Raw genomic sequence first — 25,315 nt, 5'->3', positions numbered from 1 at the left:
ATGGCAGGAATGCATTAATGCTTCCAAAACATTTCAGAAAGTGTCCAGCGTCCATTTATCATTGCTATTTGAGCTTTCAGTCTTCAATGACGTCTATTTGTCGTTGGCAGTTTTTCACTTCTTTTTACTACCAACGTGCCTCACATTTGTGATTCTGCGGTCACACCCTTACTTTCCTTGCATTGGTGTGTTTTTGGTTCCATGGTAGCCCTGAGAAGATTTGATCTGCCGGTCACATCAAAGTGCAGCAAAGTTGTAGCTTGCTGTGTGTGCAGGTTAATGCCTTGATGCAGGACAATTTTTCGAATGGAGATGCAGGTCTCTTTTAATGAAGTTGATAGCATACAAGTGCATCTCCACTGCAGGTTCATGTGCTGTTGTCAGAAGAGCCCTTTTGATTATAGCAATGAGAAAGGCCTCAGGTGTATGTGAACATACTTGGAGAATGTTTTATTTTTTCTCCGAACAACGTTCCTTAATGAAGTGTCTTAATGTTGGCTGAAACATGCAAATATGAGGTTTTCCCTGATGTCCCTCACGTCTCTCCATGGCCCTCATCTATAACGGCATCATTGTCATTGCTATCCTCCTCCTCACCCTCTTCATAGTCATCCTCATCTGAGGAGGACTGGTGTCCCTTCTGTTCCTCAACCTGCAGAATGTTGCTGCATCTAATTGCAAGGTTGTGCAAGGCACAGCGGATGACGATTATTCGTGACACCCTCTGTGGCGCATATTGAAGAGCCTCTCCAGACCGGTCAAGGCAATGGAATCGCATTTTCAGCGTGCCAATGATGTGTTCAATGATGGCTCTGGTGGATGTGTGAGCAACATTGTACCTCTCATCAACAGCGCTTTGGGGATGCCGCACTGGTATCAACATCCATGTACAAATCCATGCACAACATCCTTGTCACCCAGGACCCACCTTAGCTGGTTCCTCAAAAACTGCTGTCAGCTGCGAGTTCCTCAAAATGTATGAATCGTGATAGCTCCCTGGGAAATGTGCATAACCATGTCTCCTGTGATTACAAACCAGTTGTACGTCCAAAGAGTGGAAGACTTTGCGATTCACAAATGCGGCAGGCTGGTCCCAGGGAGCTCTAATGGCTACCTCAGTACAGTCGATCACCCCTTGCACTCTGGGAAACCAGCGATGGCGCCAAAGGCCGCAGACCTTGCTGCCTAGGTGTCCTCATCTACAGGTAAGTAGATGAAATCATTGGCATGTCGAAAAGGGCATTGGTCACCTCTTTACACCTGTGGGTCGCGAACTGTGATATGCCACATATGTCGCCCATTGATCCCTGGAAGGTCCTGCTAGCAAAAGAATTGAGTGCAGCAGTCACCTTGAGGGCAACTGGCATGGGATTCCCAACAAACGCAAGCGGTTGCAGGTCATGCTGCAGGATCCTACAAATTTCTGTGACCATTTCACGTGACATCCTTAGGCATCTCTGACATTGCCTCTCTGACATTTGAAGGTAATTTGTCTTCGTCCTAAGAATGTGATGACGTGCCATTGCCGTCTTTGATAATGCCATTCCTGGATGTTATCATTTGGAGCATCCTCAACAACTTCTTCCTGTTGCTGCTGTTCAGGCACCATGAGTTGAGGAAAAAGAGCCCTCCTTAGTTTCTCTCTCTGCTCTTCTTCCCATGTTAGTAGATAAATTGGGTATATGAGACCCATATCGCTGCAGCTTTTCAAAACATGAAATAAGCAGAGTGTTCCAATTCAGTCCTCTGTTGCCAGTCAGCTGAACCATCGAGGCAATGAGCAGTTCGCTTTTATATGCCTTCGAATTGCAGCCATGTGGAAATCCCACCCACTATCATTTGTCTCTTCCCACTCTCCTTGCAATCCTTGAGTGGCCAGGTGCATTATTGTGGTTTGCATTATCGTTGGAGAAAATTGTGCATGTGCAATTTAGGACAAGTCAACCCATCTTACATCCTCCTCCTGCAACATTTCAGCCTGAATCCATCACCCTTGACCCAATGTAATCATAACCCTTCCCCTTTGTTACCATTGAATCTCCCCTCATTACCTTGGACAGGGCCACAATCAATTTGTTCATGCCATTCCTCCCCCTGTTCCTATTCCTGTTACCAACGACATGCTGACTCTGACCCTTGATCCTCCTCAAATGCACCTGAATATTATTGTTGAGTCCTTTCCCTTCCCTATGATCTTGTAGAATACCAAACCCTAAATCTTAACCTTCCCCCTACACAATCCATTTGCCCCCATTGACTGTGACTGTTCCCTCTGCTAGCCAGTATGTTGAATTCGCCCCACCGGTCCCCAATGTTGACAGTACTCATCCCTCCCTTTAGGCCCCTCAAGACCATCCATTGACTGTAATGCTCAAATTAACCCACCACAGCCACCCACATCCAGCTTCAGCAGCAATAACAACCACTTTTCACCCTGGATACTTTGCTCCTCCCTCCTCTGCTCCGCCATGCATCTGATCACCTTACCCTTTCCTCCCCGAGTACCCTCCACTGCTACTCCATGCACCCGGTCAGCCCACCCTTTCCTCACCAAGTACCCTCCCCTGCTACTCCATGCACCCAATCAGCCCACCCTTTCCTCCCCTGCTACTCTATGCACCCCATCCTTTCCTCCCAGAGTACTCTCCCCTGCTCCTCCATGCAACCCATCACCCCACCGTCCTCCCCAAGTACCCTTCCTATTCCTCCATGCAGCCGATCACCCCTCCCTGTCATCCCCTCCTCCCTCCCCTGCTCCTCCAATACACACCCTATGCCTTCGCCGCTGTTCCCCCGAGAAGGATCACCCTTGCTGGTGCCAAGCCTGGAGCCAACCATCCATTCCAACATTGGCGCTTGTTTTGTTGATAAGTTCAACAAAGAAAAACACTGCCCTCAGACTTAACTGCACAAAAGCCGATTGTTGCATACCATGTTGAAATAAACGTAAACCAGGTGGCAAGGGAATTGCACTTGTGGTTCACTTAATCTGGCAGGTAGGACTTAATTGGACCTAAGTGTAGGGTAATGAATATTCATGGCATGTAAATAAATGCAAAGCTGCAATCTGCCACCGTGTAGGGGGAACCCCGGAATGCTGAAAATATGCCGTCAACTTAATTTCGGTAAAAAATCCTGCCATTGGGAATCCGAAAACACCTCCCACTTAATTAACTCACCCCGCAGGCCACACACTCCACTCTTGCAGGGCCCATAAAATTCCACCCAAAGTGTCCACAGATATATAGATAGGTTAAGTGAGTGGGGAAAAAACGTGGCAAATGAAGTATAATGTGGGAAAATGTGAAGTTGTCCACTTTGGCAGGAAGACTAGAAAAGCAGAATATTACTTACATGGAGAGACTGCAGAATACTGTGATACAGAGGGATCTGGGTGTCCTTTTACATGAACCACAAAATGTTAGCATGCAGGTACAGCAAGTAATTAGGCAGGCTAATGGAATGTTGACTTTTATTGTAAGGGGGATGGAATATAAAAGTAGAGAAGTCTAACTACAACTATACAGGGCATTGGTGAGACTGCACCAAGAGTACTGTGTACAGTTTTGTCTCCATTCTTAAGGAGGGATATACTTGGGATGAAGGGATTGTCTCATGAGGAAAGGTTGAGCAGTTGGGCCTGTACTCACTGGAGTTTAGATGAATGAGAGATGATCGCATTGTAACATCTAAGCTTTTTAGGGGGCTTGCCAGAGTAGATGATGAGAGGATGTTTCCCCTCATGGGGGAATCTAGAACTAGGGGGCACAGTTTCAAAATAAGGGGTTTCCCTTTTAAGATGGAGATGAGGAGGAATTTCTTCTCAGGATGTCATTAATCTTTGGAATTCTCTTCCCCAGCAAGCAGTGGAGGCTGGGTCATTGAATATATTCAAGGATGAGCTGAACAGATTTTTGATCCACAAGGGAGTCAAGGGTTATGGGGGACAGGCAGGAAAGTGGAATTAAGGCCACGTTCAGATCAGCCATGATCCTATTGAATGGCACAGCAGGCTCAAGGGGCCAAATGGCGTACTCCTGCTCCTATTTCTTATGTTTAACTTTATTGAGCTGCATTAGCAGAGAAAGAGAACTAAAACATTTTATTTATTTTTTATTTTTAGAGATACAGCACTGAAACAGGCCCTTCGGCCCACCGAGTCTGTGCCGACCATCAACCTCCCATTTATACTAATCCTACACTAATCCCATATTCCTACCACATCCCCACCTGTCCCTATATTCCCCTACCACCTACCTATACTAGGGGCAATTTATAATGGCCAATTTACCTATCAACCTGCAAGTCTTTTGGTGATGGGAGGAAACCGGAGCACCCGGCGAAAACCCACGTAGACACAGAGAGAACTTGCAAACTCCACACAGGCAGTACCCAGAATTGAACCCGGGTCGCTGGAGCTGTGAGGCTGCAGTGCTAACCACTGTGCCGCCCTTTCAACATTTATTTATTCATTCTATCTTCAATAGTATACACAATTCTTTCCATGCCAATTGAAAGAGAACAGGACATACCCAGGGATGGTGATGTCAGGGACATTGTCTATATGGTATGATTCCGTGAGTATGACTATGTCATGCTATTGCTTGACTAGCCTGTGGGACAGCTCTTCCAATTTTGGCACAAGCCCCCAGTTCTTAGTAAAGGAGGACTTTGCAAGGTTCACAGGGCGGAGTTTGCTGTTGTCGTTTCCAGTGCCACTGTCGATACTGGGTGGTCCATCCGGTTTCATTCCTTTTCTTACACTTTGTTGCGGTTTAATACAACTGAGTGGCTTGCTAGGCAATTTCAGAGGGCAGTTAAGAGTCAACCACATTGCTGTGGGTCTGGAGTCACATGTAGGCCAGACCAGGTAAGGACGGCAAAATTTTCTTCCCTAAAGGCAGATAACATCTGTCATAGGAAAAGTGCTGGAAATCATGTTTGACTAATTCATTGGAGTTCTTTGATGAAGTAGCAAGCAATGTGGATAAAGGGGAACTGGGTTCCAGAAGGATTTGGTACTTGTATTTCCAGAAGGCATTTGACAAGGTGCCACATCAAAGGTTACTAAGCAAAATAAGAGCTCATGGTGTAGGGGGAGGCATATTAGCATGGATAAAGACTGGCTGGCCAACAGGAAGCAGAGAGTAGGGATAAATGGGTTTTTTTGGTACAGCAAGCTGTAATTAGTGGAGTGCCCCAGAAATCAGTGCTAGGGCCTCAACTATTTACAATTAATATCAATGACTTGGATGAAGGGACCGAATGTATGGTTGCTATATTTGCTGATGACACAAACATAGGCAGGAAAGTAAGTTGTGAAGAGTTAAGTTGTAAGGGAGCTACAAAGGGATATAGATAGGTTAAGTGAGTGGGCAAAAAATTGGCAAATGGAGTATAATGTGATAAGATGCGAAGTTCTCCACTTCGGCAGGAATAGTGAAACAGCATTTTATTTAAATGGAGAGAGATTGCAGAACTCTTGAGGTACAGAGGGATCTGGGTGTCCTGGTAAATAAATCACAAAAGGTTGGTATGCAGATACAGCAAATGATTAGGAAAGCAAATGGAATGTTGTCATTTATTGCAAGAGGAATGGAATATAAAAGGAGGGATGTTTTGCTATAGTTGTATAGGGTATTGGTGAGACCACATCTGGTGTAGTGTGTACAGTTCTGCTTTTATTTGAGAAAGGATATGTGTGTTAGAGGCAGTTCAGAGAAGGTTCACTCGACTGATACCTGGAATTTGAGGGGGGGGGGCTTATCTTATGAGGAAAGGTCAGACTAGTTGGGTCTGTATCCATTGGAGTTTAGAAAAATGAGAGGTGATCTTATTGAAACATATAAGATCCTGAGGGGACTTGACAGGGTGGATGCTGAAAGGATGTTTCCCCATGTGGGAGAATCTAGAACTAGGGGACACAGTTTAAAAATAAGGGGTTGCCCAGTTGAGATGGAGATGAGGAGAAATCTTTTCTCTGAGGGTTGAGAGTCTTTGGAACTCTTCCCCAGAGACTTGTGGAGGCAGGGTCATTGAATATTTTTAAGGCAGAGGTAGATAAATTCTTGACTAACAAGGGAGTCAAAGGGTATCGGAGGTAGGTGGGAAAGTGGAGTTGAGGCCACGATCTGATCAGCCATAATCTTATTAAATAGCGGAGCAGGCTCGAAGGGGCCGAATGGCCTCCTACTGCTTCTAATTCGTATGTTGTCCTTAGGTGTAAGTCATGATACAAATCACTGAAAAAGAATGCTACTGTACATTATTCTGTTTAGCTCTATTTCATGTATTAAGTTCATTGTGGATCATGCAGAATAATTAGTAATTTCTGTGTAGGAGTAACTCCTACAGTGTTTAGAGCTGCCCTTGTTGGACCAAAATGGACAGTTATGTTCAAACAAAGGGAATCTAAGCACAAAAACAAGAGTTTTTTTTCTGCAAAATACCTTTTGTAACAAAAATATTAACTGATCCTCCAAATGAGAATCGAGAATACATAATACAGTATTTAGAGTAAAATACCATCATAGTTAATTCAATACTTTCAATTCATTCAACTTATCACCCCCAGTTGAGAACTGAAATTAGGAAGATGTTTGTGCATGTATCCCCACCACAATGCCTGACTAAGGAAAAATCTTATCATATCTGACGCTGAATGTCTGTGACACATTGGAGGAAATGAGGTAATGAACTGCTGAGTAAATCAATCTGTTTTATTAGCCATAAATGCAGTTCACAGAAAAGACACTTAAATTTCCAGAGATGTATGTGACTAACTTAAAGTCTATACTGTATTTATTACATGGATCTGTTTACAATGAGGTTTCAATTTTGTTTGTTCTATATATACATATATGTTGTACAATCTATAGATAATACAATATTTCCATATTTTAAAAAATGCAACTTGTATAACATATTTTCTGATAGTTGTCCAAAATAAGATTATTTTCTGCAAGTCCCTTCAATATATCCCAGAAAAATCACACAGATTAAGACTATGTTAGATTTAAAAGTAATTGTGCAACCAAATCATTATTTTCCATAAGTTAAGGTCGATACAAGAGCAAACACATCCGATTTTGCACTTGGAATTTATCCTTTGAATGCCTTAAATGACTGCAATGCCCGATTACTCACCTGCCATTTTAGGAGTGTCTCATCCAGCAATACAAAATTCCTACTATACATCACTTGCTATTTCAACTACATGTTCCCAGGTAAAATTACACAATGTATCCTTCATTAAGCAATAACTTGCCAAGATATACAAATATGCAAAAAAAATCCTGCTTCTGTCCTGACATGTACTCTCCCAGCAAGCATTTCAGCTCTAGCCTTTCAAATTAATTCCAAAAACAGGTTCTATGAGTGCTTGTTTCAAGTTCAACAGTAGTGTTCACTGCACATGTAAACAGTTCAACTGTGAAATCACCTTGTAAGCCACATCATTATCTTTGTTTACTGTAATTCTTAAGCAAAAAGTTACTGGGTAAACATCTATCAGAAAGCTCAATTAAAGAATTCTCACAAGGTATGAATTTTTTCTTCAGGTTGACCTCACAATGTTAGAAATGTTGCTGTTTTTGTCAAGTACTGTGCAGTCTCGGGTTGTGCATGTAGCCTTGGTCTGAGGTGGACATCCCACTTTGAACACATGGGTTTGAATTCCCAGCCTGATGACACTTAAAATTCAAACCTTGACGTGGGACAATTTTGTCAGGTCTTAGCCAGATTGCTAAACAAAACTCCTTGGGGTAGAGGGATATGCGCTCCGGACTAGAAAAAGGAATCTCCTGGGAGTTGCACTTTATAATAGGCAACAGCACAGTTGGCAGGAATGAAGAAGTTGGACCTACCTCTTTTTACCCTCTTGCGTGAAGTATGACACATGGAGGCAACAAAAAGGGAGCAGAGAGGTAAAAATGATTTAAAAATGGCCTTTCAATACTGATGGAATATTAAGAATACCATATTCTATGACCATATTTTAATACGTAATATTTGTAAGTGTTTGTAATACAGATTCTCTCTTGCCTTTCCTCATTAACCAACAGGTAAGCAATTAATTCTCATCCTTTTAATAAATGGCTGCATCAGTAACCCAATTTCATAAGAAACTTGTGCCTAGTTGATTGAGATTTGCAAACTTGATTTCTGTCAAATGGTATTGACTCTGGCGTAAGCTAAATTCAATGTGCAGAGATTATGTGTTAGTTACCACGGTATGAATTAAAATACACTGCACCAAATTCACTAAACTGCAAATCACTTCAGTTCAAAATATCGTACTCACCAATTGGGATTTAAGATTTATGCAGCTGAACTCAAACCAACTTTTATATCAACAACAGGAGAGAACGGACTTTGATGTTGCAATTCAATCAGTTCTGAGTAGCCTTACCATTCATGCATTTCTTTTTTTCAGAAAACTACTCGGTTAATTCTGGACAAACGATGACCATATAAAACAAGGCCTTTGAACGGAACGTATACAGGAGATGTTCTCCTTTATGTATACGACAAAGGTAAAGTTTCCTAAATTTTACCTCCTGGAAAGCAGCGTTCAGCAGACAGTCAACCAAAGGATAGCTTGAATGTAAACTGCAAACACTTTCAATTTTCACAAAGAAAAAGTAACGAACATTTTCTTCATTTTAAGTTATTACAAATCATTTCTCACAGGTGTTGGCTGACACTTGAAGACCCACATGCTAAAATTGCAGCATTGACATGCTAAACCTTAGGATGTGATGCACGACCCCCATGTTCAATAGTCATTGAAATCTGCAGCAGGAACATAATGCTTCAAAGTAAGTCAACGCCCTAATTCACAGCACATAATATATACTCACAAACATTAAATTTACATTATTACAGAAATTAACATGAAAATGAGAAAGGAGCTTGCTGAAAGAAGTCTCTAGATTCAGAAAGACATAAATTATAGTCTATATAGGGTAACAAAATGAACATCACTTCTGGACAATAACCTTTTGGATGGAGGTTAACAGAAATCAACAAAAGGCTGCCATGATAAGACAAATTATGGCAAACATGAAAAAAGAATGAAGATAGTGGGGCGGAGGGAACATGCCAACAGGATGCTTCACCTCCAGTTTTTCAAGGCAAGGCATTGTTAAATAAATATGTTGCTTAAACTTATTAAACCTGTAACTGCACATTTTTAGAACTGGTCTTCATACAACTTAGATTTTCTTCTGAAGCCTTCTCAAGCATTTACACACTGCATTTTCATCTCTCTGTCAAACAGGATAGATTTTCAACATGTTTCAAAAGAATATTCACTATAATGATTTTAAAGATAAAAATGTGTTTTTTATGAGGGCTTCTAAGTGCTGCCATCACCCTGTAGCAGAAAAATTTGTCTTGATGATGCAGGAAGTGCATCAAGAGTCTGTAGGAAGAACTCCATACATTTTAAACTACAGCTCTGCAGTAACATTTCATGAAAATGAAGTTTTAAGACAACTGAAGATATGATGATCTTTTGCAGTGGCTGTTCCAGGAGAAGATAAAAACGGACAAACTGAGCACTTGGAGCAGCCTCATTGATTATATCCATAAGTTTGATAATTCAGAAGAGTGCCTTTGATCCCTGGTTTTCAAATTCTGACCAAGCATCATTCAGCTCCATGAAGATCATTTTGGCATACTGTTCATAGGGCTCACCTGTAGCCTTAATAGTAAGAAAAAAATGTTTAATACCTAGTTCACAGCAGCTACAATGTGCTATACTTCATTGTATGTTTGGAACTTTAAAAGCAAATCACATGAGAGGCAGAACATATCATACAAAAAATGTTGTGATGGGTTCCATCAGGATTTAGTAATCAATTATTGAGCCCTTTGTAAATAGTAATTTGGGCCTAACTCTCCAATTTTTCCTGTTGGTATCAAAAAGCAAAAATTAACTAAAATTCAAACACTGTATTTCATTTTCTTTCAAATTGTTTAAAAATACTATATACTTTTGATAATGTTAATTGTGAAAACCTGGAATGATTTCCCAGATTTTCAACTTTACTCCTGTTGATTTTTTCGACAATGTCATGTTGCTGACCTTACCTTATCCGGATGAACCACAAGTACAGCTTTCCTATAGACCTTCTTCACTTGGTCTGGGTGTACTACGTCTGCCATGCTCACAGGTTTCCATTTGGTTTCACCCTCCCACAATACTGTGTGCAGAGTCGACAGTAAAGCCCTTATATTTCTCTCTTTTCCTTCAATCCAGTCAAAGATCTAGCGAAACAAATAAAATATTAATCTGTACTTCAATGACCTATGAGAACTTATTGAATAATTATGCGACATCCTAATCTCACATATGATGATTACAAATAGCCCTACAGCACTGGAAGGAGACTGGGATCTGCAGTGGGGTTGCTGCACAAACAGCACATGGGTTTCCCAAAATTTAATCCAGAATTAGAATTTAAATTTGTTTTCACAGAAAAGAAAACAATCAGTAAAATTTTACAATGTTGGTCATCTTCTAATTTTTCAAATGAAGAAAAAAAAATGACCTGTGGCAAAACTTCAGTAGGCAATGCTTAAAAGCTTCATCACAGCATAGGGATATGGCATATGGTTCTAAGAGAAGAGAATTGAGGTACAGATCAGTCATAATCTGAATTGTATGGCAGAACAAGCTCAAAGGACTAAATGGCCTACTCACGTTCATTTGCTTCACTGTAGCCTGAAGTTGTACACATATGTGAAGTATGAATTTCATTGTTCGCAAAGATGTTTTGATAGAATGATGCAACAAAATCAACAGCATCACTACACTTTGTGCTATTTAGGTATCACTTTCTAACAGCAACTGCTACTGACAAGTCAAAAATAAATCACTGCAGTTCTAGAAGCTTATTCAAATTGCAAGTCACATACACAAATTGATACATTAAGGATTTGTGCTTTTTGTTCTTGATTCCCAATTCTTCAGCTGCTTTTGAAGAACAGTTTGCCAATTACAATTGAAAATATTAAACAGCCACCACACCAACCTCTCTTCACAATCCCAATGAAGCTGCCACAATTTTTAGTACTAATTTTCTTTATTCGTTCACGAGATGGGCGTCGCTGGCAAGGCCAGTGTTCATTGCCCTTTCCCAATTTCCCTCGAGAAGATGATGGTGAGCCACCTGCTGGAACCACTGTAGTCCATCTGGTGCTTGTACACCCACGATGCTGTTAGGGAGGAAGTTCCAGGATTTTGACCCATCAACAGTGAAGTGATCTAGTGATATAGTTCCAAGTCAGGGTGGTGTGTGATTTGGAGGGGAACTTGCAGTTGGTGGTGTTCCCATGTATCTACTGCTCTTGTCCTTCTAGGTGGTAGAGGTGGTGGGTTTGCAAGGTGCTGTAGAAGGAGCCTTGGCGAGTTGCTGCAGTGCATCTTGTAGATGGTACATACTGCTGCCACTGTGTGTCGGTGGTGGAGGGAATGAATGTTTAAGGTGGTGGATGGAGTGTTGATTAAGCAGGCTGCTTTGTCCTGGATGGTGTCAAGCTGCACTCATCCAGGCAAATGGAGAGTATTCCATTACACTCCTCATTTATGGCTTGTAGATGGTGGACATGCTCTGGGGAGTCAGGAGGTGAGTTACTCAACACAGAATTGTCAGCCACTGATCATCTCTTTTAGCCACATTATTCATATGGCTGTTCCATTTAAGTTTCTGGTCAATGGTAACCCCAAGGATATTGATAATGGGAGATTGAGCAATGCTAATGCCATTAAATATTAAGGGGAAAAGGTTAAATTCTCTCCTGTTGGTGATGGTCATTGCCCAGCACTTGTGTGGCGCAAATATTACTTGCCTCTTATCAGCCCAAGCCTGAATGTTGTCCAGATCCTGCTGCATGCAGGCATAGACAGCTTCAGTATCTGAGGAGTCGCGAATGGTACTGAACACTGTGCAGTGTACATCCCCACTTCTGACCTTATGATGGACAGAAGGTCATTGATGAAGCAGCTGAAGATGGTTGGGCTGAGGATACTACCCTGAGGAAATCCTTCAGTGATGTCATGGGTTTAGATGATTGGCCTCCAGCAACCACAACCATTATCCTTTGAGCTCAATATGACTCCAACCAGTGGAGAGTTTTCACCCGATTCCCATTGACTTCAATTTTACTATGGCTCCTTGATGCCACACTTGGCCAAATGTTACCTTGATTCAAGGGCAGTCACTGTCAAGTCACCCTCTAGAATTCAGTTCTTTTGTCCATGTTTGGGCCAAGGCTGTAATGAGGTCTGAAGCCGTGTGTTGCTGGTGGAACCCAAACTGAGCACTGGTAAGCAGGTTATTGGTAAGTAAATACCGCTTGTTAGGACTGTCAACAACACCTTCCATCACTTTTCTGATGATTTGGGAGTTGGCTGATGGGCAGTAATTGACCAGATTGGATTTGCCCTGGTTTTTTGTGGACAGGACATACCTGGGCAATTTTCCACATTGTTGGGCAGATGTGAGTGTTGTAGCTGTAGTGGAACAGCTTAGCAATGGGCACAGCTAGGTTTGAAGCACAAGTCTTTGGCACCACTGCCAGGATGTTGTTGGGGCCCATTGCCTTTGCTGTACCCAGTGTGCTCAGCCATTTCTGGATATCATGTGGAGTGAATCGAACTGGCTATAAACTGGCACCTGTGATGCTGAGGACCTGAGGAGGAGGCCGAGATTGATCATCCAGTTCAGACCTCGGACCGAAGATTTTTTTTTATTGATTCAAGGGATGTGGGCGACGCTGGCCAGGCCAGCATTTATTGCCCATCCCTAACTGCCCTTGAGAAGGTGGTGGTGAACTGCCTTCTTGAACTGCTGCAGTCCATTTGGGGTAGGTATACCCACAGTGCTTTTAGGAAGGGAGTTCCAGGATTTTGACCCAGCGACAGTGAAGGAACGGCGATATAGTTCCAAGTCAGGATGGTGTGTGACTTGGAGGGTAGCTTGCAGGTGGTGGTGTTCCCATGTATTTGCTGCCCTTGTCCTTCTAGTTGGTGGAGGTCGCGGGTTTGGAAGGTGCTGTCTGAGGAGCCTTGGTGCATTGCTGCAGTGCATCTTGTAGATGGTACACACTGCTGCCAGGCAAGTGGAGATTATTCCATCACACTCCTGACTTGTGCCTTGTAGATGGTGGACAGGCATTGGGGTTACTCGCCTCAGGATTCCTAGCCTCTGACCTGCTCTTGTAGCCACAGTATTTATATGGCTACTCCAGTTGAGTTTCTGATCAATGGTAGCCCTTAGGATGTTGATAGTGGGCGATTCAGCAATGCTGTTGAATGTCAAGGGGAAATGGTTAGATTCTCTCTTGTTGGAGATGGTCATTGTCTGGCACGAATGTTACTTGCCACTTATCAGCCCAAGCCTGGATATTGTCCAGGTCTTGCTGCATTTCTACACGGACTGCTTCAGTATCTGAGGAGTCATGAATGGTGCTGAACATTGTGCAATCATCAGCGAACATCCCCACTTCTGACCTTATGATTGAAGGAAGGTCATTGATGAAGCAGCTGGTTGGGCCCAGGACACAACCAGGACATTGCTACAAACGCTTCAGCTTTGTCTTTTGCACTCACATGTTGGGCTCCCTCCCATTGATGATGGGTTCATTTGTTGAACCTCCTCCTCCTTTTAACTGTTTAATTGTCCACCGCCATTCACGACTGGATGTGGCAGGACTACAGAGCTTTGATCTGATCTTTTAGTTGTGGGATCACTTAGCTCTGTCTATCACATGCTGCATCTGCTGTTTGGCATGCATGTAGTCCTGTGCTGTAGCTGCACCAGGTTGCCACCTCATTTTTCGGTATGTCTGGTGTTACTCCTGCTCCTGGCATGCTCTCCTACACTCCTCATTGAACCAGGGTTGGTCCCCTGGCTTGATGGCACTGGTAGAGTGAGGGATATGCCAGGCCATAAGGTTGGAGATTGTGGTTGAATACAATTCTTTCTTTAAAATTCATTCATAGGATGTGGGCGTTGCTGGCCAGGCCAGCATTTATTGCCCATCCCTAATTGACCTTGCGAAGGTGGCGGTGAGCTGCCTTCTTGAGCCGCTGCAGTCCATGTGGGGTCGGTACACCCACAGTGCTAGCAGTTAGATACAACTTAGTGGCTTGCTAGGCCATTTCAGAGGGCATGTAAGAGTCAACCACATTGCTGTGGGTCTGGAGTCACATGTAGGCCAGACCAGGTAAGGACAGCAGATTTCCTTCCCTAAAGGACATTAGTGAACCAGATGGGTTTTTACAACAATCGACAATGGTTTCATGGCCATCATTAGACTAGCTTTTTAATTCCAGATTTATTAATTGAATTCAAATTCCACCTTCTGCTGTGGTGAGATTTGAACCCATGTCTGCAGAGCAATACTCTGGGTCTCTGGGTTACTAGTCCAGTGATAATACCACTACACCACCGGCTCCCCAATTCTGCTGCCATGATGGCCCACAGTGCCTCAAGGATGCCCAGTTTTGAGCTGATAGATCTGTCCTGAGTCTATCATATTTAGCGCAGTGGTAGTGCCACACGACATGATGAAAGGTGTCCTCAGTGTGAAGTCAGAATTTTGCCTCCACAAAGATTATGCTGTGGTCATGCCGACCAATACTGTCATGGACAGATGTATCTACGACAGGTAGACTGGCGAGGTCAAGTTCAAGTAGGTTTTTCCCTCTGGTTGGTTCTCTCACCATCTGCTGCAGGCCCAGTCTAGCAGATATGTCCTTCAGGACTCAACAGCTTGGTCAGTAGTGGTGCTACTGAGCCACTCTTGGTGATGGGCACTGAAGTCCCTCAGCCAGAGTACATTCTGTGCCCTTGCCACACTCAGTGCTTCTTCCAAGTGATGTTCAAAATGGAAATGCACTGATTTGGCAGTTGAGGGAGGGTAGTAGGTGTTACTCAGCAGGAGGTTTAACCTGATGTCATGAGACTTTATGGCACCCAAGGTCAATGTTGAGGACTCCCAGGGCCACTCACTCTTGACTGTAAACCACTGTGCTGCCACCTCTGCTGTGTCTGCCCTACTGATGGGACAGGACATACCTAGGAATGGTGATGGAGGAGTCTGGAGACATTGGTTGTAAGCTATGATTCGGTGAGTATGACTATGTCAGGATGTTGCTTAACTAATCTGTGGGACAGCTCTCCCAATTTTGGCATAAGCCCCTCAGTATTAGCGAGGAGGACTTTGCAGGGTCGACTGGGCAGGGTGTGCCTTTGTCATTTCCAGTGTCTAGATTGACCCAGGTGGTCCACCCAGTTTTGTTTGTATTTAACTTTTCTTTGATACAGCTGAGTGGCTTCCGAGGCCATTTCAGAGGGCAATTAAGAGTCAACCACATTGCTGTGGGTCTGCAGTCAGACAGGTAAGGACAGCAGATTTCCTTCCCTAAAGAACATCAGTGAATGACAATCCGGTAGTTTCATGATCATTATTGCTGAGACTAGCTTTTTATTGCAGACTCATGTAACAAATAGAATTAAAATTTCCACAGCTGGCCAATCTGGTGATTTATAAAATCAAATCAGAAGCTAAGAATGGAATAGGATCACAGGTTTATGAGGAACCCAGGATGACGTGAGTTAATCTCAGTCAGAATTATTATTCACCTAATCTTTGCAAACTCAGGGGCAGCAATTATATACTCAATGAAGAATTAAACCTGTGCTACAGGTTACAAAATAAAGAATCAAGCTCTGTGCACACATGTATATATTCTTCAAACCTTCAATTTTAGAGGATCCATTTCTTTCGTCAGCTCTTCTCTCCGCAATTCTGCAATAGTCTTTGGTTCTTTTCTGTCCACTGTGCTGGAAAATCCTTGCTCAGACAACAAATCCTTAAAGTCGTTTGCAGAAACTTTTGGTTTTGGTCCTGCAAAAGGTGCGGGGGTGGGGGGAGAAACCAAGTGAATAATAGAATTCTGTGATAATTTCCTTTCATGATCAGAAGAAAATGATATTAAGAAAACAAAAAACTTTTTTTTTAATATTTAGGTCCATTTTCATCGGAACAGAGGAGATAACGGGGTGCTTTGTGGTGTCGAAATTTATGAACGGATGGGATACATTAGGCAGAGACAGTGCTTCAGAGGGGTAACCTAATAGTGGTTCATGGGGGCCCTAAAATGAGGGAGCATACATTTGAGAAATTTAGGAGGGAGAACTTTGTTTTCAAATTGGGTTGTGAGGTTCTAGAGTTAGTGATTGAAGCAGAGACAATGTCAACATTTAAGAGTCGGTTTGATAGGTGGTTGAAGAAAAGGGGTATGGGAACAGAGGGGACATATGGAGTGAGGACTATTGCTGGTGTGGAGGATAGACACCAACACAGACTGGTTGGGCCAAATAGTCTGCTTCTGCATTGTAATTTCTATCTAATTCTATGTGCTTTAGAAAGTTTTTTCCCCCTTAAAAACTAAAGGTTGAAAAAAAAAAGCTGAAATATAAAACAAAAAAACAAAAACATACCAAATCCAGGTCCACGGATGCCTCGTTCCTCCCGTCTTCCAATCACGCTGAAATTCAAACTGTAGTTAGGTTTGGTCTGGGCTGCTGGCTTAGGCTGGTGTGGCTTTGGCTGCTGTGCCTGTTGTCGTGTAGCAGTATTGCTGCCCGGTGTTCTGCCCGCCTGCCATGAACCACTGCCCATTGCTGGCTGGGCTTGTTTCTGAGTGAATGTGCCTCCAGCCGTGAACCCTCCACTCAAGGAACCTGGAGGAGCATCAAGAACAATTACTATGAATGCAAAACAACTATACAGTTCATGCTATTTGTCCATGATTTCTCCTCACATGAAATACAACAGATTACACAGCATTCCAAACATTTGTGTTCTCTTTCATAATAAGTGAGATCAATGCTGGGACCACCTTTGTTCACTAATGACATAAACCATTTAGACTCAGGAGTACAATATCAAAATTTGCCACTGACATCAAATTGGGGAGGTGGAATAAGCAAAACTGTAGAGGACTGCAACAAAATACAGGAAGACATTAATCAGCTTGTCGAATGGGTGTGCAATTTGCAAATGAACTTCAAAACTACTTTTTAATAAATTCATTCGGGGATGTGGGCATCGCTGGCCATCCCTAATCGCCCTCGAGAAGGTGGTGGTGAGCTGCCTTCTCGAACCGCTGCAGTCCTTGGGGTGTAGGTACACCAACAGTGCTGTTAGGAAGGGAGTTCCAGGATTTTGACCCAGCGACAATGAAGGAATGGGCAATATAGTTCCAAGCCAGGATGGTGTGTGGCTTGGAGGGGAACTTGCAGATGGTGATGTTCCCACGCATCTGCTGCCCTTGTCCTTCTAGTTGGTAGAGGTCGCAGGTTTGGAAGGTGCTGTTGAAGGAGCCTTGGTGAGTTGCTGCAGTGCATCTTGTAGATGGTACATACTGCTGCCACTGTGCGCGATAGTGAAGGCAGTGAATATTGAAGCTGGTGGATGGGATGCCAATCAAGCAGGCTGCTTTGTCCTGGATGGTGTCGAGCTTCTCAAGTGTTGTTGGAGTTGCACCCATCCAGGCAAATGGGGAGTATTCCATCACACTCCTGTCTTGTGCCTTGTAGATGGTGGACAGGCTTTGGGGAGACAGGAGTTGAGTTACTCACCGCAGAATTCCTAGCCTCTGACCTGCTCGAGTAGCCACAGCATTTATGTAGCTGGTCCAGTTCAGTTTCTGGTCAATGGTAACCCCAGGATGTTGACAGTGGGGGATTCAGCGATGGTAATACCATTGAATGTCAAGGGGGGTTGGTAGAATTCTTTCTTGTTTGAAATGGTCATTGCCTGGCACTTGTGTGGCGTGAATGCTACTTGCCACTTATCAGCCCAAGCCTGAATGTTGTCCAAGTCTTGTTGCATCTGGACACGAGGTGCTTCAGTATCTGAATAATCATGAATGGCGCTGAACATTGTGCAGGCGAACATCCCAACTTCTGACCTTATGATGGAGGGAAGGTCATTGATGAAGCAGCTGAAGATGGTTGGGCCTAGGACACTACCCTGAGGAACTCCTACAGTGATGTCCTGGGACTGAGATGATTGACCGCCAACAACCACAACCATCTTCCTTTGTGCTAGGTATGACTCAAACCAGCAAAGAGTTTCCCCCCCGATTCCCACTGACTCCAGTTTTGCTAGGGCTTCCTGATGCCATACGTGGTCAGGTGCTGCCTTGATGTCAAGGGCAGTCACTCTCACCTCACCTCTGGAGTTCAGCTCTTTTGTCCATGTTTGGACCAAGGCTGTAATGAGGTCAGGAGCTGAGTGGCCCTGGCGGAACCCAAACTGGAGCATCAGTGAGCAAGTTATTGCTGAGCAAGTGCCGCTTGATAGCACTGTCGATGACCCCTTCCATCACTTTGCTGAGAGTAGACTGATAGGGCGGTAATTGTCTGGGTTTGATTTGTCCTGCTTTTTGTGGAAGGACATACCTTGGCAATTTTCCATATTGCTGGGCAGATGCCAGTGTTGTAGTCATACTGGAACAGCTTGGCTAGAGGCGCGGCCAGTTCTGGAGCACAAGACTTCAACACTATTGCTGGAATGTTGTCAGGGCCCATAGCCTTTGCAGCATCCAGTGCCTTCAGCCGTTTCTTGATATCATGTGGAGTGAATCGAATTGACTGAAGACTGACATCTGTGATGCTGGGGACCTCAGGAGGAGGCCGAGATGGATCATCCACTCAGCACTTCTGGCTTAAGATGGATGCAAATACTTCAGTCTTGTCTTTTGCACTGATGTGCTGGGCTCCCCCATCATTGAGGATGGGTATATTTATGGAGTCTCTTCCTCCTGTTAGTTGTTTAATTGTCCGCCACCATTCACGACTGGATGTGGCAGCACTGCAGAGCTTAGATCTGATTGTTGGTTGAGGGACTGCTTAGCCCTGTCTATTGCATGCTGATTCCGCTGTTTGGCATGCAGGTAGTCCTGTGTTGTAGCTTCACCAGGCTGATAATGCATTTTTAGCTATGTCTGGTACTGCTCTTGCCACGCCCTCCTGCACTCTTCATTGAACCATTGATAAGTGTGAGGTAGTATATTTTAGTAGCAAGAATAAGGATGCCACATGTTCCTTGGAAAGTAAATGTCTAAATGGGATGGAGGAACAGAAGGATCTGGGGATACAGATGCACAAATCATTTAAGGTAATGAAAAACACAAATAAAGCACTATGATTTATTTCTAGAGGGACAGAATTAAAAAGCAGTTGTTATCTTAAACTTGTATAGAACATTGGTTCGACCACACTTGGGACAATTGAACGGTTCTGGTCTCTATATTATAAAAAGTATGTAGAGGCACTGGAGGGGTTTACTAGAATTATATCAGAACTGAGAAGTCACACCACCAGGAAAGATTGAACAGGATGGGGCTCTTTCCTGAAGACTGAGGGGTAACCTAATAGATGTCTTAAAGATTATGAAAGGGTTTGATAGGGTAGGCGTAAAGAAGATGTTTCCACTTCTAGTGCAGACTAGAATTAGGGGCCTTAAGTATAAGATAGTCACTAACAATTTCAATAGGGAATTCAGAAGAAACTTCTTTACCAAAGAGTGGTTAGAATGTGGAACTCGTTACCATAATGAGAGTTGAGGCAAATAGCATAGATGTATTTAACAGGAAGCTTGATAAGCACATGAGCGAGAAAGGAATCAGAGAATATGTCAATGGGATGCAATGAAGTGTGGGAGGATGTTCGTATGCAGCATAAACACTGGCATGAACCTGATGGGCTGAACGGCCTGTTTCTCTGCTGTAAATATTATGTAGCTATCTAAATGGCAAAGTATTACACTTTGTCGAACAGTACATTCCCTCCATAAATATGTGCACATCCAAAACTCGATGCCTGTATCCTAACTTGCACCAAATCCCATTCACTTCAGTGCTCACTGACTTGCATTGCCCTCAGTCCACTAGCACATCAAATTTATAATTCACATTCTCGTGTTCAAATCCCTCCATGGCCTTGGCCCTCTCTAAACTCCTTGAGCACTACAATCCTGCATTCTTTCAACACTGGTCTCTTGTGTACTCCAACTTCTTTCAGCCTAGCGTCAGCCTAGCATGGGTGGTTGTGCCTTCAGCTGTCCAGGTTATAAGCTCTGGAATTCCGTCCTTAAACCTTACCATCTCTCTTGCTCCTTCTTTAGGAGCTTCACCAGACTGATCCCTGGGATGAGATTCAATCCGAAACTAGGGTCTCAAATCTAAACAAATGAAACTACGAAGGTATGAGGGGCAAACTGGCTGTGGTAGATTCGGAAACTACATTAAAAGGTATGACGGGAGACAGGCAATGGCTAGCATTTGAAGGATTAATACATGGTGTTATGATCAGGTGAGAAAGGTGTCTTGGGGTCTTTTACTGTCTTTGCCTGGTCTTATTGTAACAGGGTTTAATTTTAAACACCCTGTGTTTTGAGTTCCCCCTTTGGTGAATCCTTGCTCACTACTTGCCAATTATGAGGCAAAAATGAGCATAAACAGGCTTTCTGAGGTTTAAAGAAGAAAAGTGAAATTCATTAAACCTTAAACTTAAACTCTAACACGGTTAACATGTACGGATATACGACGCACCCATGCTAGCATGCACACGCAATACACACATGCAAATAGGGACAGAAAAGAGAAGAAAAATAAAATGGAGAGGTTTGAGGCAATATCAGAGGAGTTTCTTGTTTACTGTGCTTGGAGCTCACTGTAGTCCTTTTATAAGTAGTCTTGCTTTTCTTGGGTTCCAGTATTCTTCTTAAACCTTGTTTACTGAAGGAGACTTTCTCTCTTTGTGTTCATGTGTCTTCAATGGTTTCCAAAGCTGGTGAGAGAGAGATGAGAGCCGACAGGAGAGAGGTGTTCTTAGTCCAGGAGAAAACAGCTTTCCGAGTTCAAAATCCCTGTTGGAAGTTGATATTCAAAAAGCTCCAACAGTCCGCCAGTAATGTAACCAAACTGGTCAGACCATGTCAGTTTGTGTATTCAGCCATCTTAGCAGAATGCTAGCCTTTCCACCTTCAATGCCTGGTAATCAAAAGTCCATTGTGGATTAAATTGGAGCAGGGAATAGCGCCTTCGTCCTTTGAAGTACTTGTCTGTTGATATGCTAATGTCTCTCTCCAGCCAAAGTCTCCAATTGTTTTTTTAAAGCAAGTTCTTGCTTCATCAACAATAGTTTAAAATCAATGTTCATGTGGCGAAATTAATTTTCCTCATTCCTGGCAGGTGGGGGGGGGGGCTTGCCTGACAATGGTTTCCAACAAATTTACATTCCTTTGAGGTACAAAAACCCAGCAGGAAAGGTGATCCAACCATGGCTAACAAGAGAAGTTAAAGATTGTATTAGATCAAAGGAAGAGGCTTATAATGTTGCCAAAAAAGTAGTAAACCTGAGAATTAGGAGCATTTTAGAATTCAGCAAAGGAGGACCAAGAAACTGATAAAGAAAGGGAAAATAGAATATGAAAGTAAATTAGCATAGAACATAGAACAGTACAGCACAGTACAGGCCCTTCGGCCCACGATGTTGTGCCGAACCTTTAACCTACTCTAAGATCAAACTAACGACCTACCCTTCATTCTACTATCGTCCATGTACCTATCCAAGAGTCACTTAAATGTCCCTAATGTATCTGCTTCTACTACCACCGCTGGCAGTGCATTCCACGCACCCACCACTCTCTGTGTAAAAAACCCACCTCTGACATCTCCCCGAAACCTTCCTCCAATCACCTTAAAATTATGCCCCCTGGTGAGAGCCCTTTCCACCCTGGGAAAAAGTCTCTGGCTATCCACTCTATCTATGCCTCTCATCATCTTGTACCCCCCTATCAAGTCACCTCTCATCCTTCTTCACTCCAATGAGAAAAGCCCTAGCTCCCTCAACCTTTCTTCGTAAGACGTGCCCTCCAGTCCAGGCAGCATCCTGGTAAATCTCCTCTGCACCCTCTCTAAAGCTTCCACATCCTTCCTATAATGAGGCGACCAGAACTGAACACAATATTCCAAGTGTGGTCGAACCAGGGCCTTATAGAGCTGCAGCATAACCTCGCGGCTCTTAAACTCAATCCCCCTGTTAATGAAAGCCAACACACCATACGCCTTCTTAACAACCCTATCAACTTGGGTGACAACTTTGAGCGATCTATGGACATGGACCCCAAGATCCCTCTGTTCCTCCATACTACCAAGAATTCTGTCTTTAAGCCTGTATTCTGCATTCAAATTCGACCTTCCAAAATGAATCACTTCACACTTTTCCAGGTTGAACTCCATCTGCCACTTCTCAGCCCAGCTCTGCATCCTGTCAATGTCCCATTGCAACCTACAACAGCCTTCCACACTATCCACAACTCCAGCAACCTTCGTGTCATCGGCAAACTTGCTAACCCAGCCTTCCACTTCCTCATCCAAGTCATTTATAAAAATCACAAAGAGCAGAGGTCCCAGAACAGATCCTTGTGGAGTACCACTGGTCACCGAGCTCCATGCTGAATACTTTCCATCGACTACCACCCTCTGTCTTCTATGGACCAGCCAATTTTGTATCCAGACAGCCAACTTTCCCTGTATCCCATGCCTCCTCATTTTCTGAATGAGCCTATCATGGGGGAACCTTATCAAACGCCTTGCTAAAATCCATATACACCACATCCACTGCTCTTCCTTCATCAATGTGTTTTGTCACATCTTCAAAGAATTCAATAAGGCTGGTGAGGCATGACCTGCCCCTCACAAAGCCATGCTGACTGTCTCTAATCAAACCATGCTTTTCCAAATAATCATAAATCCTGTCTCTCAGAATCCTCTCCAATAATTTTCCCACTACTGACATAAGACTGACTGGTCTATATTTCCCAGGGTTATCCCTATTCCCTTTCTTGAACCAGGGAACAACATTTGCCACCCTCCAATCATCCGGTACTACTCCAGTGGACAGTGAGGACGCAAAGATCATCGCCAAAGGCGCAGCAATCTCTTCCCTCGCTTCCCGTAATATCCTTGGGTATATCCCGTCTGGCCCCGGGGACTTATCTGTCCTCATATCATTCAAAATTTCCTCAACCTATGCAAGAGCATAAAAACGGACTGTAAAAGCTTCTATTGGTATGTAAAAAGGATAAGATTTGCAAAGACAAATGTGGTCCGACTCTAGGCAGAGACAGGAGAATTTATAATAGGGAATAAGGAAATGGCAGAGAAACTAAACAAATACTATGTGTCTGTCTCCAAGGAGAAAGATACAAAAAACCTCCCAAGAATACTAGAGAACCAAGGGACTAGGGAGAATGAGCAACTAAAAGAAATTAGTATTAATTAAAAAGGAGTACTGGAGAAAGGAATGGGACTGAGAGTTGATAAATCCCCTGAACCTGATGATCTACATCCCAGAATGCTGAAAGAGGTGGCTACATACAGACATATGAATTAGGAGCAGGAGTAGGCCACTCAGCCCCTCGAGCCTGTTCCGCCCTTTAATAAGATCATGGCTGATATGACTGTAATCTCAACTCCACATTCCCGCCTACCCCCGATAACCTTTCACCCCCTTGCTCATCAAGAATCTATCTACCACTGCCCTAAAAATATTCAAAGACTCTGCTTCCACCGCCTTTTGAGGAAGAGAGTTCCAAAGACTCACGATCCTGAGAAAAAGTTTCTCCTCATCTCTGTCTTAAATGTGCGACTCCTTATTTTAAAACACTGTCCCCTAGTTCTAGATTCTCCCACACGAGGAAGCAAACTTTCTGCACCCACCCTGTCAAGACCCCTCAGGATCTTATATGTTTCAATCAAGTCACCTCTTACTCTTTTAAACTCCAGCGGATACAAGCCTAGCCTATCCAACCTTGCCTCACAAGACAACCTGTGATTCCAGTTTCTGAACTGCTTCCAACGTATTTACATCCTTACTTAAATAAGGAGACCAATACTGTACACAGTACTCGAGATGTGGTCTCACCAATGCTCTGTATAACTGAAGCATAACCTCCCTACTTTTGTATTCAATTCCCCTCACAATAAACGAAAGCATTCTATTAGCTTTCCTAATTACTTGCTGTAACTGCATACTAACCTTTTGCGATTCTTGCACTAGGACACCCAGATCCCTCTGCATATCAGAGCTCTGCAATCTCTCATCATTTAGATAATACGCTTCTTTTTTATTCTTCCTGCCAAAATGGACAATTTCACATTTTCCCACATTATATTCCATTTGCCAGATCTTTGCCCACTCACTTAACCTATCTATATCCCTTTGTAGCCTCCTTATGTCCTCTTCACAACTTACTTTCCTACATATCTTCGCATCATCAGCAAATTTAGCCACCATACCTTTGGTCTCTTCATTCAAGTCATTTATATAAATTGTAAAAGGTTGAGACCTCAGCACTGATCCCTGTGGCACACCACTTGTTACATAATGACAACCAGAAAATGACCCATTTATGCCCACTCTTCATTTCCTGTTAGCTAATCTGTTAGGGTGGTGAATCTTTGGAAATCTCTACTCCAGAAGGCACTGAGCATAGTCAACAGAGATCAATAGATTTCTCGATATGAAAGATATCAAGGGATATTGTGGGAAAATGGCATTGAGGTAGAAGATCAGCCATGATCTAGTTGAATGGCAGAGCAGGCTTGAGGGACCAAATGGCCTATTCCTGCTCCTATTTCCTATGTTCTTTAAAACCTACAACTTTGACTAAGCTTTTGGCAACCTGTCCTAACGTCTCCATAAGTGGTTAGGTGTTCATTTTCAACTGATTATGTTCCTGTGATGTGCCTTGGGTTGTTTTATTACATTAAAGGCACTATATAAATACTATTTTTTGTTGAAACCAAGCATTCCACTTATTATAACCCTGGTCCATCAAAATCACTTTACAAAATAACAATGTAGAGTAGCATAACAAGATTCAGTCGTGATAACAATGGAAAATAACAGTTCAATAAAACACAGACATTACAATTAATGCAGCAAACTGGTCTGGGAGTACATTACAGAGTAGCTCAAGCAGTTTACCAAGTTTAAAATGCAAGCGTACAATCTTTTTGCTCTTATGGGTCACTTATAAGCATTGTCTCCGATTAAAGTTTAAATCGATATTCCAATAATCTGCATACATTTCAAGCTTCAGGTAATGGATCTTAAGGTTCTGATTTCAGATTTTTCCAACAGTGAAGCAACAGAGTTAAGAACCACTCTTTCCATACTTCCAGCTCCACAAAATTCAAACATGTAATAATTTAATTATT

At 43.1% G+C, this 25,315-nt stretch overlaps 1 protein-coding gene across 5 annotated transcripts in view; it reads right to left on the bottom strand.

Annotated features, from left to right (window-relative positions):
• Positions 1-6,705: 6,705 nt before the first annotated feature.
• gak (cyclin G associated kinase) overlaps positions 6,706-25,315 on the bottom strand; it is a 134,521-nt gene continuing 115,911 nt past the window's right edge. For all 5 annotated transcript variants that reach the window (XM_068030463.1, XM_068030464.1, XM_068030465.1 and 2 more), the window contains 4 exons: positions 16,518-16,760; positions 15,773-15,921; positions 10,096-10,272; positions 6,706-9,706 (listed from right to left, as the gene is read on the bottom strand). In XM_068030463.1, coding sequence (XP_067886564.1) covers positions 9,605-9,706; positions 10,096-10,272; positions 15,773-15,921; positions 16,518-16,760 — 671 coding nt within the window. In that variant the 3' untranslated portion in view covers positions 6,706-9,604. The remainder of the gene's footprint in view (positions 9,707-10,095; positions 10,273-15,772; positions 15,922-16,517; positions 16,761-25,315) is intronic.

Source organism: Heterodontus francisci, chromosome 4 (assembly GCF_036365525.1).
Source record: "Heterodontus francisci isolate sHetFra1 chromosome 4, sHetFra1.hap1, whole genome shotgun sequence".
Taxonomy (NCBI): domain Eukaryota; kingdom Metazoa; phylum Chordata; class Chondrichthyes; order Heterodontiformes; family Heterodontidae; genus Heterodontus; species Heterodontus francisci.
Note: the sequence above shows the minus strand (reverse complement) of the source record. Positions and strands in the feature narration are given on the sequence as shown.